General features: G+C 42.6%; 1 protein-coding gene across 1 annotated transcript in view; it reads left to right on the top strand.

Annotated features, from left to right (window-relative positions):
• Positions 1–26,371, top strand: part of LOC143781464 (scinderin-like) — a 69,798-nt gene that overhangs the window by 28,298 nt on the left and 15,129 nt on the right. The window contains exons 4-8 of the mRNA XM_077268086.1: positions 7,914–8,063; positions 13,267–13,359; positions 14,716–14,842; positions 16,339–16,427; positions 16,864–17,079. Of these exons, the coding sequence (XP_077124201.1) occupies positions 7,914–8,063; positions 13,267–13,359; positions 14,716–14,842; positions 16,339–16,427; positions 16,864–17,079 (675 nt within the window). The remainder of the gene's footprint in view (positions 1–7,913; positions 8,064–13,266; positions 13,360–14,715; positions 14,843–16,338; positions 16,428–16,863; positions 17,080–26,371) is intronic.

Here is a 26,371-nt window from a genome sequence, read left to right as displayed (position 1 = left end):
TCGTTTTATTGCTAACTGCTCTAGCGTTGTTAAACCTCTGACGGATATGACCAAGAAAGGTTCTGATGTCGCTAATTGGGCTCCTGCGGCCATTGAGGCCTTCCGGGAGCTGAAGCGCCGGTTTACTTCGGCGCCTGTTTTGTGCCAGCCTGATGTCTCACTTCCCTTTCAGGTTGAAGTGGATGCTTCTGAGATTGGTGCAGGAGCTGTTTTGTCGCAGAGAGGCTCTGGTTGCTCTATGATGAAACCATGTGCTTTCTTTTCCAGGAAGTTTTCGCCGGCTGAGCGGAACTATGATGTTGGTAATCGGGAGTTGTTGGCCATGAAGTGGGCATTTGAGGAGTGGCGTCATTGGCTCGAGGGAGCTAAGCATCGTGTGGTGGTCTTGACTGATCACAAGAACCTGATGTATCTCGAGTCTGCTAAACGCCTGAATCCTAGACAGGCTCGTTGGTCATTGTTTTTCTCCCGTTTTGACTTTGTGGTCTCATACCTGCCTGGTTCGAAAAATGTGAAGGCTGATGCTCTCTCTAGGAGCTTTGTGCCTGATTCTCCTGGAGTCTCAGAGCCGGCTGGTATTCTTAAAGAGGGAGTGATTTTGTCGGCCATTTCTCCTGATTTGCGACGTGTGTTGCAGAGATTTCAGGCTGGTAGACCTGACTCTTGTCCACCTGATAGACTGTTTGTTCCTGATAAATGGACCAGCAGAGTTATTTCCGAGGTTCATTCCTCGGTGTTGGCGGGGCATCCTGGGATTTTTGGTACCAGAGATTTGGTGGCTAGGTCCTTTTGGTGGCCTTCCTTGTCACGGGATGTGCGTGCTTTTGTGCAGTCCTGTGGGACTTGTGCTCGGGCTAAGCCTTGCTGTTCTTGTGCCAGCGGGTTGCTTTTGCCCTTGCCCGTCCCGAAGAGGCCTTGGACACACATTTCCATGGATTTCATTTCAGATCTTCCGGTGTCTCAGGGAATGTCTGTCATCTGGGTGGTGTGTGATCGTTTTTCCAAGATGGTCCATTTAGTGCCCTTGCCTAAGTTGCCTTCCTCTTCCGATCTGGTTCCTTTGTTTTTTCAGAATATGGTTCGTTTGCACGGCATTCCTGAGAATATCGTGTCTGACAGAGGATCCCAGTTTGTGTCCAGATTCTGGCGATCTTTTTGTGCTAAGATGGGCATTGATCTGTCGTTCTCGTCTGCCTTTCATCCTCAGACTAATGGCCAAACGGAGCGAACTAATCAGACGCTGGAGGCTTATTTGAGATGTTTTGTTTCTGCGGATCAGGATGATTGGGTGACCTTCTTGCCATTGGCTGAGTTTGCCCTCAATAATCGGGCTAGTTCCACTACTTTGGTTTCGCCATTTTTCTGTAACTCTGGTTTTCATCCTCGTTTCTCCTCGGGTCATGTTGAGCCTTCTGACTGTCCTGGGGTGGATTCTGTGGTTGATAGGTTGCAGCGGACTTGGAATCATGTGGTGGACAACTTGAAGTTGTCACAGGAGAAGGCTCAGCGTTTTGCCAACCGCCGCCGCGGTGTGGGTCCCCGACTTCGTGTTGGGGATTTGGTTTGGTTGTCTTCTCGGTTTGTCCCTCTGAAGGTTTCCTCTCCTAAGTTTAAGCCTCGCTTTATTGGTCCTTATAGAATTTTGGAGGTCCTTAATCCGGTGTCTTTTCGTTTGGATCTTCCTGCGTCGTTTGCCATTCACAATGTGTTCCATAGGTCTTTGTTGCGGCGGTACATTGTGCCTGTGGTTCCTGCTGTTGACCTTCCTGCTCCGGTCTTGGTTGAGGGCGAGTTGGAGTATGTGGTGGAGAAGATCTTAGATTCTCGTCTCTCTAAACGGAGGCTTCAGTATCTGGTCAAATGGAAGGGCTATGGTCAGGAGGATAATTCCTGGGTGGTCGCCTCTGATGTTCATGCGGCCGATTTGGTTCGTGCTTTTCACGCTGCCCATCCTGATCGCCCTGGTGGTCGTGGTGAGGGTTCGGTGACCCCTCCTTAAAGGGGGGGTACTGTTATGAACTATACTTTTGGGCTCCCTCTTGTGGTCACTCGCGGTATGGCTCTTGGATTCTCTTTCCTCAGCTTGGTAGTCACCTGTTCGTTAAGACTCTGGGTGTTTCTATTTAAACTTCCTGGAGTCTTAGTCCATTGCCTGGCATCCATGTAATCAGTCCTTGTCTGGTTGCTCTTGTCTACTGGTCCTGATTTTTGCAACATAAGCTAAGTCCTGCTTTCTTGTTTTTTGTTTATTTGTATTATTCTGTTTTTTGTCCAGCTTGTTCATAATGTGATTCCTGATTTTGCTGGAAGCTCTTGGGGGGCTGATATTCTCCCCCCATACCGTTAGTCGGTACGGGGGTTCTTGGATATTCAGCGTGGATATTTTAGTAGGGTTTTTCGCTGACCACATAAGTCCGCTTTCTATATTTCTGCTATTATTTAGTGGGCCTCTCTTTGCTGAATCTAGTTCATACTTACGTTTGTCCTTTCCTCTTACCTCACCGTTATTATTTGTTGGGGGCCTGTATCTACTTTGGGGTATTTCTCTGGAGGCAAGTGAGGTCTGTATTTTCTCTGAAAGGGTTAGTTAGATCTCCGGCTGGCGCGAGACGTCTAGAACCAACGTAGGCACGTTCCCCGGCTGCTATTATTTGTGGGCTAGGATCAGGTATGTGGTCAGCTCAGTTACCACCTCCCTAAGAGCTAGTTTTTATGTTTGCAGACTTTGCTGAAGACCCTGAGATCCTCTGCCATTAGGATCACAACATACGTGATTACTTTACCCTGATCCCTTACATTATTTATGATGATGTCTGGAATTCTAATATCTTTCTATTAGGATTTTATAAATCTATATTTTTTATTTTTTTTTCTACTGTATTGACTTTCTTATTTATTCATCTGCACACAGTGACATAAATAAGTATTTGATCCCTTGCTGATTTTGTATGTTTGCCCACTGTCAAAGACATGAACGGTCTATAATTTTAAGGGTAGGTTAATTTTAACATTGAGAGATAGAATATCAAAAATAAAATCCAGAAAATCACATTGTATAAATTATATAAGTTTATTTGCATTTTGCAGTGAGAAATAAGTATTTGATCCCTCTAGCAAACAAGACTTAATACTTGGTGGTAAAACCCTTGTTGGCAAGCTCATCAGTCAGACTTTTTTGTAGCTAATGATTGATGAGGTTTGCGCACATGTCAGGAGGAATTTTGCTCCACTCCTCTTTGCAGATCATCTGTGAATCATTAAGATTTTCAGGCTGTCACTTGGCAACTTGAAGCTTCAACTCCCTCTGTAAGTTTTTTATGGGATGAAGGTCTGGAGACTGGCTAGGCCACTCCATGACCTTAATGTGCTTCTTTTTGAGCCAATCCTTTGTTGCCTTGACTGTATGTTTTGGGTCATTGTCTTGCTGGAAGATCCAGCCACGACCCATTTTTAATGTCCTGGCGGAGGGAAGGAGGCTGTCACTCAGGATTTTACAGTACATGTCTCCATCCATTCTCCCATTTATGTGGTGAAGTAGTCCTGTGCTCTAAGCAGAGAAACACCCCAAAACATAATGTTTCCACCTCCATGCTTGACAGTGGGGATGGTGTTCTTTGGGTCATAGGCAGCATTTCTCTTCCTCCAAACACAGCGAGTTGAGTTAATGCCAAAGATCTCAATGTTTGTCTCATGTGACCACAGCACCTTCTCCCAATAACTCACAGAATCATCCAGGTGTTCACTGGTAAACTTCAGAAGGGCTGCACATGTGCCTTCTTGAGCAGGGGGACCTTGCGGGCACTGCAGGATTTTAAACCTTTACGGCGTAATGTGTTAGCAATTGTTTTCTTGGTGACTGTGGTCCCAGCTGCCTTGAGATCATTAACAAGTTCCCCCCGTGTATTTTTAGGCTGATCTCTCACCTTCCTCATGATCAAGGAGACCCCACGAGGTGAGACTTTGCACGGTGCCCCAGATTGATATCGATTGACAGCCATTTTGTATTTCATCCATTTTCTTACTATTGCACCAACAGTTGTCTCCTTCTCACCCAGCGTCTTACTTATGGGTTTGTAGCCCATTCCAGCTTTGTGCAGGTCTATGATCTTGTCCCTGACATCCTTATAAAGCTCTTTGGTCTTGCCCATCTTGTAGAGGTTAGAGTCTGACTGATTAATGGAGTCTGTGGACAGGAGTCTTTTATAAAGGTCACTATGTAAGACAGCTGTCTCTAATGCAGGCAACAAGTTTATTAGGAGTCTAACTGGTCTGTAGGAGCCAGGACTGTTAATGGTTGGTAGGGGATCAAATACTTATTTCTCACTGTAAAATGCAAATAAATGTATAGAATTTAAACAATGTGATTTTCTGGATTTTATTTTTGATATTCTATCTCTCAATGTTAACCTAGCCTTAAAATTATAGACTGTTCATGTCTTTGTTAATGGGAAAACTTACAAAATCAGCGAGGGATCAAATACTTATTTCCTCCACTATATATATATATTTCTGACACTTATAGCTTGGATTGAGATACATGTGCATAGAATATTCCTGTTTAAGATAAACTACATTAACCAGGAATAGGAATCTATAGCTGCTTTACCGCTACCTCTTCCCGCCATCTACGGCTTTCCTCTGGAGGATTCCTTGTAGTTCAAGTTTAGCGGATTGAACATTGGACTTTATAGTAAGTTCTTATTTTTTCCCCGGGAAACCACCGAGCAGACGGGACAGAGCCTGGAATTCTTTGCCTACGGTATCTATCATTTTCACCACGGTTGCATTGTAACCTTAATCTTTTCACACAGTTGTAGTATTTGACCCTTGCGTTCTTTTATTGGAGGCAAAGGTTTTAGACTGCAGATAATGAACCTGATGAGAAATACACGGGGCTCAAAAACCTACAAATACTTCCTGGTTCTGAGTCCTACTAATCGTTACGATATGTAATAAATATGTAAATGACTGATATACATTTATCAGGACGTCAATCTATGCAACAATATTAAGGAATTCCTTCTAGAATGATCAACGTTCAGCAATACAAATCGTAAGACACGTAAGAAATGCCCGAAGGAACTTTGTAGCACATTTTACATCCCTTAAATGAGAGCTATTCTTTCATCAGCCTTTACATATATATGTGATTATAAAAACAACAACTTTGTAAGGTTTCTTATCAGAGAATTCTGCTTCTTTCTCCACTTATGAACCACTTCTTTTCTCCCCCTTGCACCCCCGTCTCCTGAACTTCTCTTTCACTTGGAAAAAAACAGTTTACAGATGATAGAGACCCTTATGAAAGAAATAACTAATATTTACCTCTGGAAAGCTGGGCCACCGCTCCAGTGTTCATCTGACCACTTAAAGGGAACCTGTCAGCAGGATTGTGAACAGTAACCTAGAGTGTCAGTTCGGCGCCATTATACTGATTACAATGATACCTGGTGATGAAATCTGTCTTGTGGTTGTTGTTTAATCTTTATTTACAGCTTTCAGTTAATGATATGCTCGTGCTCCGTGGCGGCCTGCGGGTGTGGCTGAGGTCGGGGCTGAGGGCAAGGCTTTATGTGGTGTCCCTATTTTACATGCTGCATAGAATATGGTTTGGAAAAAAAGTAGTCACATTCACCAGGCAGGAGGTGGCGCCTGGGCGGTAGTATGATACGATGGATAATATGCCTGTTTTCATTTTATTTCGACTTTTAAAAAAAAAACAACAAAGCTATCTTAATTAAAATGGTGCCGTTGGCCTAACCAGCGCAGTATCATCTATCGCTTTCTGATAAATGCTACTGCGCAGGTGCAGCTGCTGGCGCCGTTTTTCTAGAGAAAAAAAAAATGAAGCCTCCATCAAGATGGCGCTGGCGATAGATGCTACTGAACAGGCTTGGTCGCCGATGCCATTTTGATTAAGATACTTCTATTTGTAAAAAAAAAATATATGTCTAAATTAAAGGAAAAACAGGCATATCATCCATCGTATCATGCTATAGTGCAAGCATCACCGCCGGCACCTATCTGATGAAAAGTCAAAAGATGCTCTAGGATTTTACAGGATGAAAAGGGTGAAGTGGTCAAAAATGATGTTGAGAAGGCCGAACTTTTAAATTCCTATATTGCATCTGTGTTCTCTAAGAATGAAAATGTAACATCAACTGATCTTGACATCGATGGAATGAAAGAATCAGCAGAAGCTATAAACAGAGTGATGTGAGGGAACACTTAGATCATTTAAATGAATTTAAAACCCCCTGGTCCAGATGACTTACTTCCTTGGGTACTGAGAGAAAATTGCAGTATCACAAGCCAGAATATTTGAAAAATCCTGGAGAACATGAAAAGTCCCAGAAGATTGGAGAAGAGCAAATGTTGTCACTATCTTCAAAAAAGGAAAGAAGATGGAGCCAGGTAATTACGGGCCAGTGAGCCTTACTTCTATACCAGGAAAGATATTTGAACAAATTATTAAACTGAATGATCTAGATAATGGAACTGAAAGTAAACCGATCTACCTTTGCATCATCTGTAAATTTGAAGGGACAGCTAACACTGGAGAAGACAGAGAAAGGATTCAGAAGGATGTAGATGCAAGAATCTACATCTGGGCAAGAAAAACTAAAATTACACCTACAGAATGGTCCTCCCATTCTGTAGGTGTATTTTTCATTTTTCTTGCCCAGATGTAGACTCTTGCATCTCTCCGTTAAATACCTTTCTGTTAGTAGCTGCCCATTGTTCAAGCTTTTCTAGATCCTTCTGATGAGGCCTGAGCAAGAAGGAGTAGAGGGGGATAGTTAGTTCACATGATCTACAGTAGACTCTATGCTTCTCTAAATTCATCCTAGAACTGTGTTTGCCTTTTTTGATGCTGCATCACACTGTTGACTCATGTGCAGTCTGTGATCTATTAGTATACCCAAGTCTCTTTCACACGTGCTGTTGCTTAGTTCTATTCCTCATAGAACTAAGCAACAGCACGTGTGAAAGAGACTTGGGTATACTAATAGATCACAGACTGCACATGAGTCAACAGTGTGATGCATCAGCAAAAAAGGTAAACAGTTCTAGGATGAATTTAGAGAAGCATAGAGTCTACTGTAGATCATGTGAAGTAATTATCCCCCTCTACTCCTCCTTGCTCAGGCCTCATCTGGAATACTGGATCCACTTCTAGGCACCACATTTTAAAAAAGACATAAAAAAAACTGGAGCAAGTTCAGAGAAGAGCAACCAGGATGGTGAGCGGATTGCAAAACTATGTCCTACGAGGAACAGTTAAAGGATCTGGGAATGTTTATCTTGCAAAAAAGAAGACTAAGAGGAGACTTAATATCGGTCTACAAATATCTGAAGAAATGTTACAGTGTAGAGGGATCATCATTATTCTCATTTGCACATGGAAACAGGAGAAGCAATGGGATGAAAGAGAAAGGGAGAAAATACAGTTAGATATTAGAAAAAAACTTGTTGACAGTGAGGGCATTCGATAAGTGGAACAGGCGGCCACGAGAGGTGGTGTCCTGAGTTCTCCTTCAATGGAAGTCTTCAATCAGAGGCTGGACAGATATCTGTCCGAGATGGTTTAGTGAATACTGTATTGGGCAGGGGGTTGGACGCCATGACCCTGGAGGTCCCTTCCAACTCAAACATTCAAGGATTCTATGATTGTAAACATGGAAACACAGAGAAGTAAACAAGGCAATGACAAAACTGGACCTGAAGGGGATTGAGGAGAGTGAGAATGGCTGCAGTTTGGGATTATTTATGGATGATTTCCAGTCTCTGCACATCCGATGGAAAGTAATTTAATACCAATGAAGAACACAGATGGGTCAGATCAGGTTGTAAGCAAAGATATCATTTGTTAGCAATGAAAGCAATGAGCAACGTGTGTTTTTGTTCTACAGGAAATTTACCAGTGGTGCGGGGAAAAATGCAACAAGTTTGAGCGCAACAAAGCATCACAGCTCGCCAACGGCATCCGGAACAATGAGAGACTAGGCAGAGCGAAACTAATCGTGGTAGAAGATGGGAGTGAGCCCAAAGAACTCATAAAGGTAACAGAATAATGTGAGCACCAGTCACTGTGTACATACATTACATTACTGATCCCGAGTTACATCCTGTATTATACCCCAGAGCTGCACTCTCTATTCTGCTGGTGCAGTCACTGTGTACATACATTACATTACTGATCCTGAGTTACATCCTGTATTATACTCCAGAGCTGCACTCTCTATTCTGCTGGTGCAGTCACTGTGTACATACATTACATTACTGATCCTGAGTTACGTCATGTATTATACCCCAGAGCTGCACTCACTATTCTGCTGGTGCAGTCACTGTGTACATACATTACATTACTGATCCTGAGTTACATCCTGTATTATACTCCATAGCTGCACTCACTATTCTGCTGGTGCAGTCACTGTGTACATACATTACATTACTGATCCTGAGTTACATCCTGTATTAGACTCCAGAGCTGCACTCACTATTCTGCTGGTGCAGTCACTGTGTACATACATTACATTACTGATCCTGAGTTACATCCTGTATTAGACTCCAGAGCTGCACTCACTATTCTGCTGGTGCAGTCACTGTGTACATACATTACTGATAATGAGTTACATCCTGTACTATACCCCAGAGCTGCACTCACTATTCTGTTGGTGCAGTCACTGTGTACATACATTACATTACTGATTCTGAGTTACATCCTTTATTATACTCCAGAGCTGCCCTCACTATTCTGCTGGTGCAGTCACTGTGTACATACATTACATTACTGATCCTGAGTTACATCCTGTATTATACCCCAGAGCTGCACTCACTATTCTGCTGGTGCAGTCACTGTGTACATACATTACATTACTGATCCTGAGTTACATCCTGTATTATACTCCAGAGCTGCACTCACTATTCTGCTGGTGCAGTTGCGGCGCCCCCGCTGCCGCAGGGCCGAGGGGTACCCGGTACCAGGCCTCTGAGTCTCTTGTTCTGGGGTTGTCACGGTGGCTAGACCCGGTCCGTGGCCCTGCCTGCCAGGGGGGGCGTCCGGTGAAAGAGTGGTGAATGGTGGTGTAGTTGTGAAGTTCCGGTCGCAGTAAATAACGAAGACACCAGGTTGCAGTCTCTTTACCTCTTTACTGAAGATCTCTGGGTCCTCAGTCCGGAATACGGTTCACCAGGCTGCGCAAGTCCGGCCGGTCCAATGGCACCTCCAGAGTTCTCCTTGCAGGTGGAAATCTGTGCCTTCCTGCTAGCGCTATGTGTTGTGGTCCTCCCCTGCTGTGCTTACGGGATAGTCCCCACAACTGTTGTGTCTGTTTCTGATGTTCCCTCACAACAACTCGATTAGATGATGTTCTGCTAATCCTCCGTCCCTCCCGGTGTTATGGTTGGGACGCACCCGTATGACGGGTAGGCTCGGAGCTCTTCCGGGACCCTAGAGTCGCCCCTCTCCACAGGTTGCCCCCTATGTCTTCTTAGGTGATGTATGTGAGACAGCCCGCCTGTGACTGACTGTCCTGCCGTTGGTTTGAAGTATTGCTTGGAGCTATATATATATATAAATACTTCCTCGGCGTTCCGGCCGCCGGCTGTGCGCCTCAGTAGGATGTTGCCTCGGTCTTACAGCACGACTCCTTACTGGTATTCTCCTTCTTGCTTTGATCTCGTTTCTCACTCAGCACAATATATCTCGCTTGTGATCCTTTCTTAGGGCACCGCCGCTATGCTGAGCAGGCACGGTCCCGTGACGCTCTTCCTTGTTGCCAGGCCTCTGTCAGGGTCCCAAACCTGACAGGGACCCTACCGAATCTTCCCCCACAACACCCTCTGCCACAAGGTGTTGCCTGGTTCCAACCCAGTCAGCTTTCTGATCTAACTTCCTGCCTGACCCCCAGTTTACCCACACGGTGAGGAGTGGCCTAATAAATAGCACCCTTAGCTCCCCCTGGAGGCCCGACTGTGAAATGTATTGGTGTATGTGATACCTGGTCAGATGAACTCCTTCAGTGCCATCAGACGTAACATAGCCCCCCTTAGCGGCGGAGCCACAGTACTGCAACGACCAGGACTCTGGGGCGCTGCACAGTCACTGTGTACATACATTACATTACTGATCCTGAGTTACATCCTGTATTATACTCCAGAGCTGCACTCACTATTCTGCTGGTGCAGTCACTGTGTACATACACTCACTGGCCACTTTATTAGGTACACCATGCTAGTAACGGGTTGGACCCCCTTTTGCCTTCAGAACTGCCTCAATTCTTCGTGGCATAGATTCAACAAGGTGCTGGAAGCATTCCTCAGAGATTTTGGTCCATATTGACATGATGGCATCACACAGTTGCCGCAGATTTGTCGGCTGCACATCCCAAAGATGCTCCATACAAGGCAGGATGGATCCATGCTTTCATGTTGTTTACGCCAAATTCTGACCCTACCATCCGAATGTCGCAGCAGAAATCGAGACTCATCAGACCAAGCAACGTTTTTCCAATCTTCTACTGTCCAATTTCGATGAGCTTGTGCAAATTGTAGCCTCAGTTTCCTGTTCTTAGCTGAAAGGAGTGGTACCCGGTGTGGTCTTCTGCTGCTGTAGCCCATCTGCCTCAAAGTTCGACGCACTGTGCGTTCAGAGATGCTCTTAGGCCTACCTTGGTTGTAACGGGTGGCGATTTGAGTCACTGTTGCCTTTCTATCAGCTCGAACCAGTCTGCCCATTCTCCTCTGACCTCTGGCATCAACAAGGCATTTCCGCCCACAGAACTGCCGCTCACTGGATTTTTTTTCTTTTTCGGACCATTCTCTGTAAACCCTAGAGATGGTTGTGCGTGAAAATCCCAGTAGATCAGCAGTTTCTGAAATACTCAGACCAGCCCTTCTGGCACCAACAACCATGCCACGTTCAAAGGCACTCAAATCACCTTTCTTCCCCATACTGATGCTCGGTTTGAACTGCAGGAGATTGTCTTGACCATGTCTACATGCCTAAATGCACTGAGTTGCCGCCATGTGATTGGCTGATTAGAAATTAAGTGTTAACAAGAAGTTGGACAGGTGTACCTAATAAAGTGGCCAGTGAGTGTAGTTACATTACTGATCCTGAGTTACATCCTGTATTATACTCCAGAGCTGCACTCACTATTCTGCTGGTGCAGTCACTGTATACATACATTACATTACTGATCCTGAGTTACATCCTGTATTATACTCCAGAGCTGCACTCACTATTCTGCTAGTGCAGTCACTGTGTACATGCATTACATTACTGATCCTGAGTTACATCCAGTATTATACTCCAGAGCTGCACTCACTATTCTGCTGGTGCAGTCACTGTGTACATGCATTACATTACTGATCCTGAGTTACATCCAGTATTATACTCCAGAGCTGCACTCACTATTCTGCTGGTGCAGTCACTGTGTACATGCATTACATTACTGATCCTGAGTTACATCCAGTATTATACTCCAGAGCTGCACTCACTATTCTGCTGGTGCAGTCACTGTGTACATGCATTACATTACTGATCCTGAGTTACATCCTGTATTATACTCCAGAGCTGCACTCACTATTCTGCTGGTGCAGTCACTGTATACATACATTACATTACTGATCCTGAGTTACATCCTGTATTATACTCCAGAGCTGCACTCACTATTCTGCTAGTGCAGTCACTGTGTACATGCATTACATTACTGATCCTGAGTTACATCCAGTATTATACTCCAGAGCTGCACTCACTATTCTGCTGGTGCAGTCACTGTGTACATGCATTACATTACTGATCCTGAGTTACATCCAGTATTATACTCCAGAGCTGCACTCACTATTCTGCTGGTGCAGTCACTGTGTACATGCATTACATTACTGATCCTGAGTTACATCCTGTATTATACTCCAGAGCTGCACTCACTATTCTGCTGGTGCGGTCACTGTGTACATACATTACATTACTGATCCTGAGTTACATCCTGTATTATACTCCAGAGCTGTACTCACTACTCATATACATTAGATGACTGATCCTGAGTAATGATGGGCGAACCCGAACAGTAAAGTTCGGGATCCATACCAAGCACCTACTGTTCAGGCACAGACCTCGAACGTGGACTTCTCCAGGATGTCCGTGTTACGGGTTGTGTTCGGCACCCCAAATATCGGGCGTTTTCAACGTTGTCATCTGCATGACAGCGTGAGAAACACCGGCAGTTCTGATCAGTGGTAAGATTATTACCGCTGGTCAGAGCGCCAGCACTGTGACCAGTTGTGTTAAGTTTACCTCCGGTCACAGAGGCGTCAGCTGATGAGAGAGTAATACTCCCATTAGTCTACGCCTGCTGCTGCTAATAACAGCAAGAGCAGGCACCGCTGATTGGGAGTATTTATCAGTCGGTGCTATATATAAATTAAAAAAAAAAAAATGATGTGTCAGCTTTGGCAAGGATGGTCATCAAGAATAGAGGGGTCCCCACATCATTTTATAAAAAAAATATTTAAACAAATTATTTTAAAAACGGCATGGGGTCACCCACATTTTTGACAACCAGCCAAGCTAAAGCAGACAGCACGGGGCTTGTAAGAGGCCATTGATTTTGCCCCCTCCCAGCTAAAAACAGCAGGCCACTGCCACCCCAAAATGGCGCATCTATAAGATGCGCCAATTCTGACGCTTTGCCCGGCTCTTCTCACTTTCCCTGTGGTGGTGGCAAGTGAGTTTCATATTTGTGCGGTCGATGTCACCTTTGTATTTCCAGGTGACTTCAAGTCCAGCAGTTAGGAATAGAGAGGTGTCTATAAAATTCTCCCGTTACTAACCCCATAGTCATATTGTAAATAAAAAAACACCAACAAGTCCTTTATTTAAAACTAAAATCCACACCATTTTACTAATTTATTTAATAAACAGTTTTCTCACCTGACGCCCAGTATAAACAATGCTCTGTGAGTTGAACATCCAGAACTCAGACTGATACATTGTACCGATCCAGCAGAGAGACATGGCATCTATCTATTATCCATCTTATCCATCTAGCTTTCATTTTAAAGGGATAACACTTTATTGCTCTTGCTCCATTTATTTGACATAAAATGTGATTTTTTTTTTTATATATTACTATTCTCCATTCTGGGATTCTGCACTTGATGCGAACTACAACTCCCATTATGTTAGTAGTGTAGCATTGTAGTTGGTGATGAAGAATGATCTATGGATGATCTTATCCCACAAATTTTTATGTCTTAAAGATTTTAGGTCCAAAACCGAAGTTACCGGAAGGAGATGAGGACACAGACCAAGTCGCGGATGTTAGCAACAGGGCGAAGGCGAAGCTGCACATGGTGAGATGGAACGGAATCATTATGTGTTAGGACCCGGGCAGCCCTGAGACCACGTAACACACAGATCTCAGGATATATCCTATAATTTCAGAAAGGGATATTTTCTTATACACCCCACCCCCCATCCACCAACCATCGGCCGATCGGTTAATGTCTATTTTATATACTTTCTATAATATCAACAAACTTTCAATATTCTTCATGTACACAGATAGTACAGCTTATTCTGAAAACTACAGATGCAATTGAAGTAATTAGATATGTGATACTTGACTCTTCCGTTTCTTCAGAGGTTTCCATTCTGACTAATATTCATAAAGAAAATTATGCAACTCTTTCACCACTGTCAAAAAGGAGGGACATTGATGAGCGGTCAGCAGCAGCAGTAAGGAGGGACATTGAGGAGCTGTCAGCAGCAGCAGTGAGGAGGGACATTGATGAGCGGTCAGCAGCAGCAGTAAGGAGGGACATTGAGGAGCTGTCAGCAGCAGCAGTGAGGAGGGACATTGATGAGCGGTCAGCAGCAGCAGTAAGGAGGGACATTGAGGAGCTGTCAGCAGCAGCAGTGAGGAGGGACATTGATGAGCGGTCAGCAGCAGCAGTAAGGAGGGACATTGAGGAGCTGTCAGCAGCAGCAGTGAGGAGGGACATTGATGAGCGGTCAGCAGCAGCAGTAAGGAGGGACATTGAGGAGATGTCAGCAGTAGCAGCAGTGAGGAGGGACATTGAGGAGCGGTCAGCAGCAGCAGTGAGGAGGGAAATTGAGGAGCTATTAGCAGCAGTGAGGAGGGACATTGAAAAGCTGTCAGCAGCAGCAAGGAGGAGGAACACTGAGGAGCTGTCAGCAGCTGCAGTGAGGAGGGACATTGAGGATCTGTCAGCAGCAGCAGTGAGGAGGGATATTGAGAAGCTATTAGCAGCAGTGAGGAGGGACATTGAGGAGCTATTAGCAGCAGCAGCAGTGAGGAGGGGCATTGAGGATCTGTCAGCAGCAGCAGTGAGGAGGGACATTGTGGAGCTGTCAGCAGCTGCAGTGAGGAGGGACATTGAGGAGCTGTCAGCACCAGCAGGGAGGAGGGACATTGAGGAGCTGTCAGCACCAGCAGGGAGGAGGGACATTGAGGAGCTGTCAGCATCAGCATTAGGGAGGAGGAACATTGAGGAGCTGTCAGCAGCAGCAGGGATTAGAGATCTTGAGGAGCTGTCACCAGCAGCAGGGAGGAGGGACACTGGCGATTAAGCATGCACTTCCTCAACGGATTACACATTGATATACATTTCAGCAATAAGTACAATGATAATAAGAATTCGTATTAATATTAGCCAGATGTCAATTACCCATGACTTATATTACAGGTTTCAGATGAAACTGGATCCATGACGATAACCACAGTATCAGAGGAAAGTCCGTTCTCCAAGTCCATGCTGCTGACTGAGGAATGTTTCATCCTGTATGGAGGAGACAAGATCTTTGTTTGGAAAGGTAAAATGATAATAATATAGATATCAACGGATCTTTTGAAATTCAAGGTCAACAGCTTTGCAGAATTTTTCTCTGAAATTTTGTTTATGGCAGATCAGTCCACTACAAGTTGTAAATATTGCTAAGTTTATTGCCCTGAAAGATGCGAGTAACCCTTTTAGGTCTCCTTGGACTGTCTCCAACTGCTTCCCCGCTCTTATAGCAGACACAGCCTCAGTAATGGCACAGTGATCTCCACATGTCTACGGGTAAACACACTGCACCCTTAGACTCATTTTAATTTTTAAAATGTAAACATGTTCCAAAAAGAAACCATCACTTTTTTGGCGGTAGATGACGGTTAGGCCGGAGCATATGCAACATTAGTAGCTTTTTGACAGGCTCAAAAATTATCCATTTAAAGTTAATATCTGGGACTTTGTGAAAAAGAAAAAATGTGCCTAAGCACTATCAGAAAGGTAGTTGCTACCTGCTGTGCCCATCGCCGTTCTTCTCTGGCACAGAGCCGTCACAAACAGCTCCTGCCGGCGATTCAGCTGCCTCTGCTGACATCACATCAACATAGCGTCAGCTTCTTTTCCGCTCCACTCTGTTGACAGGTCATAACTTCCGACGTCATTCCAATTGACAGTAAGATCCTTGCTGCCTAACTGGGGGAGCTCATTGTCAATCTGCATGGCATTGGCAGTCACGCCTCGTTCACAAAGCAGGGTGGAAAAGAAGCCAGCACTGTCAACATCAGCAGAGCCAGCTGACTCGCCAACAGGAGCGGTCTGTGACTGCTTTGTACCGGTGGTGAACAGCATCGGGCACAACAGGCAGGTAAGCAGCAACTATCTGCTTGTTAGCGATTAGGCACATTTTTGTTTTTCACAAAGTCCTGGATATCCTGTTTAAGATTCAGCAAAATAGTGGCTGCAGATGATCTTCCCCCCAAAAAACAAATAAATAAAATCAGTGTTCTTGAGAATACAGATTTTTTTTCAAAAATTGAAGCAGAACTAAATTCTACGCAAATAAATTTGTTCATTTCTAATACATAGATAGTAGATGGATACATCTGCTGAACAAATCTCTGTGGTACTTTGTTACATTGTATCCGTCCAGAGTTCCGATTGTTTAGCTCACAGAGCATTGCGTAGACCAGATACATTGGTATCCACTTCTCAGCTGAGAGCAGAATTAATATTGCTCCGAGTATAACTAAGACCAGGTTCACACTGGCATTTGGGTTTCTGATTTTCTGTTCCATTATAGGAACAAAAAAAAAAACAGAACTCTGCAAAAAAAACCCACATCCGTCCCATCTTTGAGCCAATAGTACCAGATGGACACCATTAACTATACAAAAAAAAAAAGCAAAAATACTATATTTGTGATAGAGCCTTCTAATGGAGAATCGGCTGCAAGTATAATCCAAGCATTAGCATCTAGAGATCTTGAGAAATGAACTGTTAGAAAGTTGTAAAACTTAAAATTTTAAAATACATTTTCAGGCAAAAAGTCAAATAAGGAGGAGAAAAATACGGCTCTGAAGACTGCAGAAGATTACCTGAAGAAGATGAATTACGCCGCCAACACTCAGGTATTAACTTCAAAAAAAAAGTAAATCTACCACTTTCCAAATATATTTTCAGGGTAGAACTAACAGAATTGAATCTCCCCGTTACCTGCTGTGTAAGGATAAATAACTCCGTGATGGGGCTGTAAAGGATGGACAGGTAGCAGTGGACCGAAAACAAGAGACAAATCCTATGGAATCAAAACGATTTAATATTATAGAAAACTAAAAGAAATAAACGAATTAACATTTATAATCAATATTGTACTGTAGATAACGGCTGCTCCAGGAATTTGTTTACTTAATATTGGTTCTCACGTCTTGTACATTTATAACTTATCCACAAGAAAGTAAATATTGCAGCAAACAGTATTAATAAATGTCAGACTTTTCCCCAGTCCTGTGCACTATTATATTTCTAATGACATCGGTACTTAAGCTCCATGTGCTCCTGTTACAGATCATAGTTCTGCCAGAGGAAGGGGAGACCCCAATGTTCAAACAGTATTTCAAAGACTGGAGGGATAAAGACCAAAGTCAAGGCTTCGGGAAAGTGGTCACTAAAGGAAGAATTGCAAATATTAAGCAAACTCCGTTTGATGCAAAATTGCTTCACAGCTCTCCAAAAATGGCTGCTCAGTACAACATGATTGACGACGGGTCAGGACAAGCCCAAGTAATTTTAGAATTTTTTTTATTTGGTTTTAATGTAAATTTTTATAGTGCTGCCCCCATGCACAAGAATATAACTACTATAATACTGCTCCTATGTACAAGAATATAACTACTATAATACTGCTCCTATGTACAAGAATATAACTACTATAATACTGCTCCTATGTACAAGAATATAACTACTATAATACTGCCCCCTATGTACAAGAATATAACTACTATAATACTGCCTCCTATGTACAAGAATATAACTACTATAATACTGCCCCCTATGTACAAGAATATAACTACTATAATACTGCTCCTATGTACAAGAATATAACTACTATAATACTGCTCCTATGTACAAGAATATAACTACTATAATACTGCTCCTATGTACAAGAATATAACTACTATAATACTGCCCCTATGTACAAGAATATAACTACTATAATACTGCCCCCTATGTACAAGAATATAACTACTATAATACTGCTCCTATGTACAAGAATAACTGCTATAATACTGCTCCTATGTACAAGAATATAACTACTATAATACTGCCCCTATGTACAAGAATATAACTACTATAATACTGCCCCTATGTATAAGAATATAACTACTATAATACTGCCTCCTATGTACAAGAATATAACTACTATAATACTGCCCCTATGTACAAGAATATAACTACTATAATACTGCCCCCTATGTACAAGAATATAACTGCTATAATACTGCTCCTATGTACAAGAATATAACTACTATAATACTGCCCCTATGTACAAGAATATAACTACTATAATACTGCCCCTATGTACAAGAATATAACTACTATAATACTGCTCCTATGTACAAGAATATAACTACTATAATACTGCCTCCTATGTACAAGAATATAACTACTATAATACTGCCCCTATGTACAAGAATATAACTACTATAATACTGCCCCCTATGTACAAGAATATAACTGCTATAATACTGCTCCTATGTACAAGAATATAACTACTATAATATTGCCCCTATGTACAAGAATATAACTACTATAATACTGCCCCTATGTACAAGAATATAACTACTATAATACTGCCTCCTATGTACAAGAATATAACTACTATAATACTGCTCCTATGTACAAGAATATAACTACTATAATACTGCCCCTATGTACAAGAATATAACTACTATAATACTGCAACTATGTACAAGAATATAACTACTATAATACTGCTCCTATGTACAAGAATATAACTACTATAATACTGCTCCTATGTACAAGAATATAACTACTATAATACTGCCCCCTATGTACAAGAATATAACTACTATAATACTGCTCCTATGTACAAGAATATAACTACTATAATACTGCTCCTATGTACAAGAATATAACTACTATAATACTGCCCCTATGTACAAGAATATAACTACTATAATACTGCAACTATGTACAAGAATATAACTACTATAATACTGCTCCTATGTACAAGAATATAACTACTATAATACTGCCCCTATGTATAAGAATATAACTACTATAATACTGCCCCTATGTACAAGAATATAACTACTATAATACTGCTCCTATGTACAAGAATATAACTACTATAATACTGCCCCTATGTACAAGAATATAACTACTATAATACTGCAACTATGTACAAGAATATAACTACTATAATACTGCTCCTATGTACAAGAATATAACTACTATAATACTGCTCCTATGTACAAGAATATAACTACTATAATACTGCCCCTATGTACAAGAATATAACTACTATAATACTGCAACTATGTACAAGAATATAACTACTATAATACTGCTCCTATGCACAAGAATATAACTACTATAATACTGCTCCTATGTACAAGAATATAACTACTATAATACTGCCCCCTATGTACAAGAATATAACTACTATAATACTGCTCCTATGTACAAGAATATAACTACTATAATACTGCTCCTATGTACAAGAATATAACTACTATAATACTGCCCCTATGTACAAGAATATAACTACTATAATACTGCAACTATGTACAAGAATATAACTACTATAATACTGCTCCTATGTACAAGAATATAACTACTATAATACTGCCCCTATGTACAAGAATATAACTACTATAATACTGCCCCTATGTATAAGAATATAACTACTATAATACTGCCTCCTATGTACAAGAATATAACTACTATAATACTGCCCCTATGTACAAGAATATAACTACTATAATACTGCCCCCTATGTACAAGAATATAACTGCTATAATACTGCTCCTATGTACAAGAATATAACTACTATAATACTGCCTCCTATGTACAAGAATATAACTACTATAATACTGCTCCTATGTACAAGAATATAACTACTATAATACTGCCCCTATGTACAAGAATATAACTACTATAATACTGCAACTATGTACAAGAATATAACTACTATAATACTGCTCCTATGTACAAGAATATAACTACTATAATACTGCTCCTATGTACAAGAATATAACTACTATAATACTGCCCCCTATGTACAAGAATATAACTACTATAATACTGCTCCTATGTACAAGAATATAACTACTATAATACTGCTCCTATGTACAAGAATATAACTACTATAATACTGCCCCCTATGTACAAGAATATAACTACTATAATTGTTGTGAAATTGGATTTTGGGCTCCCCCGGTGGCCACTGGTGGAATTGAACTGGTGTGCGTCATCCTCTCTGTTCACCTGTTTCCATCAGGATGTGGGAGTCGCTATTTAGCCTTGCTCCTCTGTCACTTCCATGCCGGTCAACATTGTAATCAGAAGCCTTTCTGTGCATGTTCCTGCTGCTAGACAACTCCCAGCTAAGTTGGACTTAGTCCTTGTTTGTTTTTGCATTTTGTTCCAGTTCACAGCTGTAGTTTCGTTTCTGTGTCTGGAAAGCTCTTGTGATCTGAAATTGCCACTCTGATGTTATGAGTTAATACTAGAGTCTTAAAGTAATTTCAGGATGGTATTTTGATAGGGTTTTCAGCTGACCATGAAAGTGACCTTTCTGTCTTCCTGCTATCTAGTAAGCGGACCTCAATTTTGCTAAACCTATTTTCATACTACGTTTGTCATTTCATCTAAAATCACCGCCAATATTTGTGGGGGCCTCTGTCTGCCTTTCGGGGAAATTTCTCTAGAGGTGAGCCAGGACTATATTTTCCTCTGCCAGGATTAGTTAGTCCTCCGGCCGGCGCTGGGCGTCTAGGGATAAAACGCAGGCTACGCTACCCGGCTACTGTTAGTTGTGCGGCAGGTTTAGTTCATGGTCAGTTTAGTTTCCATCCTTCCAAGAGCTAGTTCTTATGTTTGCTGGGCTATGTTCTCTTGCCATTGAGAACCATAACAGTTTGACCGGCCTAAAAGGGTTAAATTAATTGACAGAGAAAGGAGAGAAAAGAGAAGTCTGCTGAAGATTTTTTTTTTTCTTTTTTTCTCAGTTCTGAGTGTGCTTGTAATTGAATCTCTTGCAAGTCTGCCTATATTGCAGCCTTTCTCTCTCTCTCTCCTTCTAATCCTGGAATGGCTCTGTGTTCACCTGTTTAAAATGGATATTCAGAGTTTAGCTGCAGGTTTGAATAATCTCACCACGAAAGTTCAAAACTTACAAGATTTTGTTGTTCATGTTCCTATATCTGAACCTAGAATTCCTTTGCCTGAATTTTTCTCGGGGAATAGATCTTGCTTTCAAAATTTCAAAAATAATTGCAAGTTGTTTTTGTCCCTGAAATCTCGCTCTGCTGGAGATCCTGCTCAGCAGGTCAGGATTGTGATTTCCTTGCTCCGGGGCGACCCTCAGGATTGGGCTTTTGCATTGGCTCCAGGGGATCCTGCGTTGCTCAATGTGGATGCGTTTTTTCTGGCCTTGGGGTTGCTTTATGAGGAACCTCAGTTAGAACTTCAGGCGGAAAAGGCCTTGATGTCCCTATCTCAGGGGCAAGACGAAGCTGAAATATACTGCCAGAAATTCCGTAAATGGGCTGTGCTTACTCAGTGGAATGAGTGCGCCCTGGCGGCGAATTTCAGAGAGGGTCTCTCTGATGCCATTAAGGATGTTATGGTGGGGTTCCCTGTGCCTGCGGGTCTGAATGAGTCCATGACAATGGCTATCCAGATCGATAGGCGTCTGCGGGAGCGCAAACCTGTGCACCATTTGGCGGTGTCTACTGAGAAGACGCCAGAGAATATGCAATGTGATAGAATTCTGTCCAGAAGTGAACGGCAGAATTTTAGACGAAAAAATGGGTTGTGCTTCTATTGCGGTGATTCAACTCATGTTATATCAGCATGCTCTAAGCGTACTAAGAAGCTTGATAAGTCTGTTTCAATTGGCACTTTACAGTCTAAGTTTATTCTATCTGTGACCCTGATTTGTTCTTTATCATCTATTACCGCGGATGCCTATGTCGACTCTGGCGCCGCTTTGAGTCTTATGGATTGGTCCTTTGCCAAACGCTGTGGGTATGATTTGGAGCCTCTTGAAACTCCTATACCCCTGAAGGGGATTGACTCCACCCCATTGGCTAGCAATAAACCACAATACTGGACACAAGTAACTATGCGGATTAATCCGGATCATCAGGAGATTATTCGCTTTCTTGTGCTGTATAACCTACATGATGTGTTGGTGCTTGGATTGCCATGGCTGCAATCTCATAACCCAGTCCTTGACTGGAAAGCTATGTCTGTGTTAAGCTGGGGATGTAAGGGGACGCATGGGGACGTACCTGTGGTTTCCATTTCATCATCTATTCCCTCTGAGATTCCTGAATTCTTGACTGAATATCGTGACGTTTTTGAAGAACCTAAGCTTGGTTCATTACCTCCGCACCGGGAGTGCGATTGTGCCATAGATTTGATTCCGGGTAGTAAATACCCTAAGGGTCGTTTATTTAATCTGTCTGTGCCTGAACATGCTGCTATGCGAGAATATATAAAGGAGTCCTTGGAAAAGGGACATATTCGTCCTTCGTCATCTCCCTTAGGAGCCGTTTTTTTCTTTGTGGCTAAGAAAGATGGCTCTTTGAGGCCGTGCATTGATTATCGGCTTTTGAATAAAATCACGGTTAAATATCAATATCCGTTGCCACTGCTGACTGATTTGTTTGCTCGCATAAAGGGGGCCAAGTGGTTCTCTAAGATAGATCTTCGTGGGGCGTATAATTTGGTGCGAATTAAGCAGGGGGATGAGTGGAAAACCGCATTTAATACGCCCGAGGGCCACTTTGAGTATTTGGTGATGCCTTTTGGTCTTTCAAATGCCCCTTCAGTCTTTCAGTCCTTTATGCATGACATTTTCCGTGATTATTTGGATAAATTTATGATTGTGTATCTGGATGATATTTTGATTTTTTCGGATGACTGGGACTCTCATGTCCAGCAGGTCAGGAGGGTTTTTCAGGTTTTGCGTTCTAATTCCTTGTGTGTGAAGGGTTCTAAGTGCGTTTTTGGGGTTCAAAAGATTTCCTTTTTGGGATATATTTTTTCCCCCTCTTCCATCGAGATGGATCCTGTCAAGGTTCAGGCTATTTGTGATTGGACGCAACCCTCTTCTCTTAAGAGTCTTCAGAAATTTTTGGGCTTTGCTAACTTTTATCGTCGATTTATTGCTGGTTTTTCTGATGTTGTTAAACCATTGACTGATTTGACTAAGAAGGGTGCTGATGTTGCTGATTGGTCCCCTGCTGCTGTGGAGGCCTTTCGGGAGCTCAAGCGCCGCTTTTCTTCCGCCCCTGTGTTGCGTCAGCCTGATGTTGCTCTTCCTTTTCAGGTTGAGGTCGACGCTTCTGAAATCGGAGCTGGGGCGGTTTTGTCGCAGAGAAGTTCCGATTGCTCCGTGATGAGACCTTGTGCTTTTTTCTCGCGTAAATTTTCGCCCGCCGAGCGGAATTATGATGTTGGGAATCGGGAGCTTTTGGCCATGAAGTGGGCTTTTGAGGAGTGGCGTCATTGGCTTGAGGGGGCTAGACATCAGGTGGTGGTATTGACTGACCACAAAAATCTAATTTATCTTGAGTCCGCCAGACGCCTGAATCCTAGACAGGCGCGCTGGTCGTTGTTTTTCTCTCGGTTTAATTTTGTGGTGTCCTACCTGCCGGGTTCTAAGAATGTTAAGGCGGATGCCCTTTCTAGGAGTTTTGAGCCTGACTCCCCTGGTAATTCTGAACCTACAGGTATCCTTAAGGATGGAGTGATATTGTCTGCCGTTTCTCCAGACCTGCGGCGGGCCTTGCAGGAGTTTCAGGCGGATAGACCTGATCGTTGCCCACCTGGTAGACTGTTTGTTCCTGATGATTGGACCAGTAAAGTCATTTCTGAGGTTCATTCTTCTGCGTTGGCAGGTCATCCTGGAATCTTTGGTACCAGGGATTGGTGGCAAGGTCCTTCTGGTGGCCTTCCCTGTCTCGAGATGTGCGAGGCTTCGTGCAGTCTTGTGACGTTTGTGCTCGGGCCAAGCCTTGTTGTTCTCGGGCTAGTGGATTGTTGTTGCCCTTGCCTATCCCGAAGAGGCCCTGGACGCACATCTCGATGGATTTTATTTCGGATCTTCCTGTTTCTCAGAAGATGTCTGTCATCTGGGTGGTGTGTGATCGTTTCTCTAAGATGGTCCATTTGGTTCCCCTGCCTAAGTTGCCTTCTTCTTCCGAGTTGGTTCCTCTGTTTTTTCAAAATGTGGTCCGTTTGCATGGTATTCCGGAGAATATCGTTTCTGACAGAGGTACCCAATTCGTGTCTAGATTTTGGCGAGCATTCTGTGCTAGGATGGGCATAGATTTGTCTTTCTCGTCTGCTTTCCATCCTCAGACTAATGGCCAGACCGAGCGGACGAATCAGACCTTGGAGACATATTTGAGGTGTTTTGTGTCTGCAGATCAGGATGATTGGGTTGCTTTTTTGCCTTTAGCGGAGTTTGCCCTCAATAATCGGGCCAGCTCTGCCACCTTGGTGTCTCCCTTTTTCTGTAATTCGGGGTTTCATCCTCGATTTTCTTCTGGTCAGGTGGAATCTTCGGATTGTCCTGGAGTGGATGCTGTGGTGGAGAGGTTGCATCAGATTTGGGGGCAGGTAGTGGACAATTTGAAGTTGTCCCAGGAGAAGACTCAGCTTTTTGCCAACCGCCGGCGTCGGGTTGGTCCTCGGCTTTGTGTTGGGGACTTGGTGTGGTTGTCTTCTCGTTTTGTCCCTATGAGGGTTTCTTCTCCCAAGTTTAAGCCTCGGTTCATCGGCCCGTACAAGATATTGGAGATTCTTAACCCTGTGTCCTTCCGTTTGGACCTCCCTGCATCTTTTTCTATTCATAATGTTTTTCATCGGTCATTATTGCGCAGGTATGAGGTACCGGTTGTGCCTTCCGTTGAGCCTCCTGCTCCGGTGTTGGTTGAGGGCGAGTTGGAGTACGTTGTGGAAAAAATCTTGGACTCCCGTGTTTCCAGACGGAAACTCCAGTATCTGGTCAAATGGAAGGGATACGGTCAGGAGGATAATTCTTGGGTGACTGCCTCTGATGTTCATGCCTCCGGTTTGGTCCGTGCCTTTCATAGGGCTCATCCTGATCGCCCTGGTGGTTCTGGTGAGGGTTCGGTGCCCCCTCCTTGAGGGGGGGGTACTGTTGTGAAATTGGATTTTGGGCTCCCCCGGTGGCCACTGGTGGAATTGAACTGGTGTGCATCATCCTCTCTGTTCACCTGTTTCCATCAGGATGTGGGAGTCGCTATTTAGCCTTGCTCCTCTGTCACTTCCATGCCGGTCAACATTGTAATCAGAAGCCTTTCTGTGCATGTTCCTGCTGCTAGACAACTCCCAGCTAAGTTGGACTTAGTCCTTGTTTGTTTTTGCATTTTGTTCCAGTTCACAGCTGTAGTTTCGTTTCTGTGTCTGGAAAGCTCTTGTGATCTGAAATTGCCACTCTGATGTTATGAGTTAATACTAGAGTCTTAAAGTAATTTCAGGATGGTATTTTGATAGGGTTTTCAGCTGACCATGAAAGTGCCCTTTCTGTCTTCCTGCTATCTAGTAAGCGGACCTCAATTTTGCTAAACCTATTTTCATACTACGTTTGTCATTTCATCTAAAATCACCGCCAATATTTGTGGGGGCCTCTGTCTGCCTTTCGGGGAAATTTCTCTAGAGGTGAGCCAGGACTATATTTTCCTCTGCCAGGATTAGTTAGTCCTCCGGCCGGCGCTGGGCGTCTAGGGATAAAACGCAGGCTACGCTACCCGGCTACTGTTAGTTGTGCGGCAGGTTTAGTTCATGGTCAGTTTAGTTTCCATCCTTCCAAGAGCTAGTTCTTATGTTTGCTGGGCTATGTTCTCTTGCCATTGAGAACCATAACATATAATACTGCTCCTATGTACAAGAATATAACTACTATAATACTGCCCCTATGTAAAAGAATATAACTACTATAATACTGCCCCTATGTACAAGAATATAACTACTATAGTACTGCTCCTATGTACAAGAATATAACTACTATAATACTGCCCCTATGTACAAGAATATAACTACTATAATACTGCCCCTATGTACAAGAATATAACTACTATAATACTGCCCCCTATGTACAAGAATATAACTACTATAATACTGCTCCTATGTACAAGAATATAACTACTATAATACTGCTCCTATGTACAAGAATATAACTACTATAATACTGCTCCCTATGTACAAGAATATAACTACTATAATACTGCTCCTATGTACAAGAATTAAACTACTATAATACTGCTCCTATGTACAAGAATATAACTACTATAATACTGCTCCTATGTACAAGACTATAACTACTATAATACTGCCCCTATGTACAAGACTATAACTACTATAATACTGCCCCTATGTACAAGAATATAACTACTATAATACTGCTCCTATGTACAAGAATATAACTACTATAATACTGCTCCTATGTACAAGAATTAAACTACTATAATACTGCCCCTATGTACAAGACTATAACTACTATAATACTGCCCCCTATGTACAAGAATATAACTACTATAATACTGCTCCTATGTACAAGAATATAACTACTATAATACTGCTCCTATGTACAAGAATATAACTACTATAATACTGCTCCTATGTACAAGAATTAAACTACTATAATACTGCTCCTATGTACAAGACTATAACTACTATAATACTGCCCCTATGTACAAGACTATAACTACTATAATACTGCCCCTATGTACAAGAATATAACTACTATAATACTGCTCCTATGTACAAGAATATAACTACTATAATACTG

This window comes from Ranitomeya variabilis, chromosome 6, assembly GCF_051348905.1.
Source record: "Ranitomeya variabilis isolate aRanVar5 chromosome 6, aRanVar5.hap1, whole genome shotgun sequence".
Taxonomy (NCBI): domain Eukaryota; kingdom Metazoa; phylum Chordata; class Amphibia; order Anura; family Dendrobatidae; genus Ranitomeya; species Ranitomeya variabilis.
Note: the sequence above shows the minus strand (reverse complement) of the source record. Positions and strands in the feature narration are given on the sequence as shown.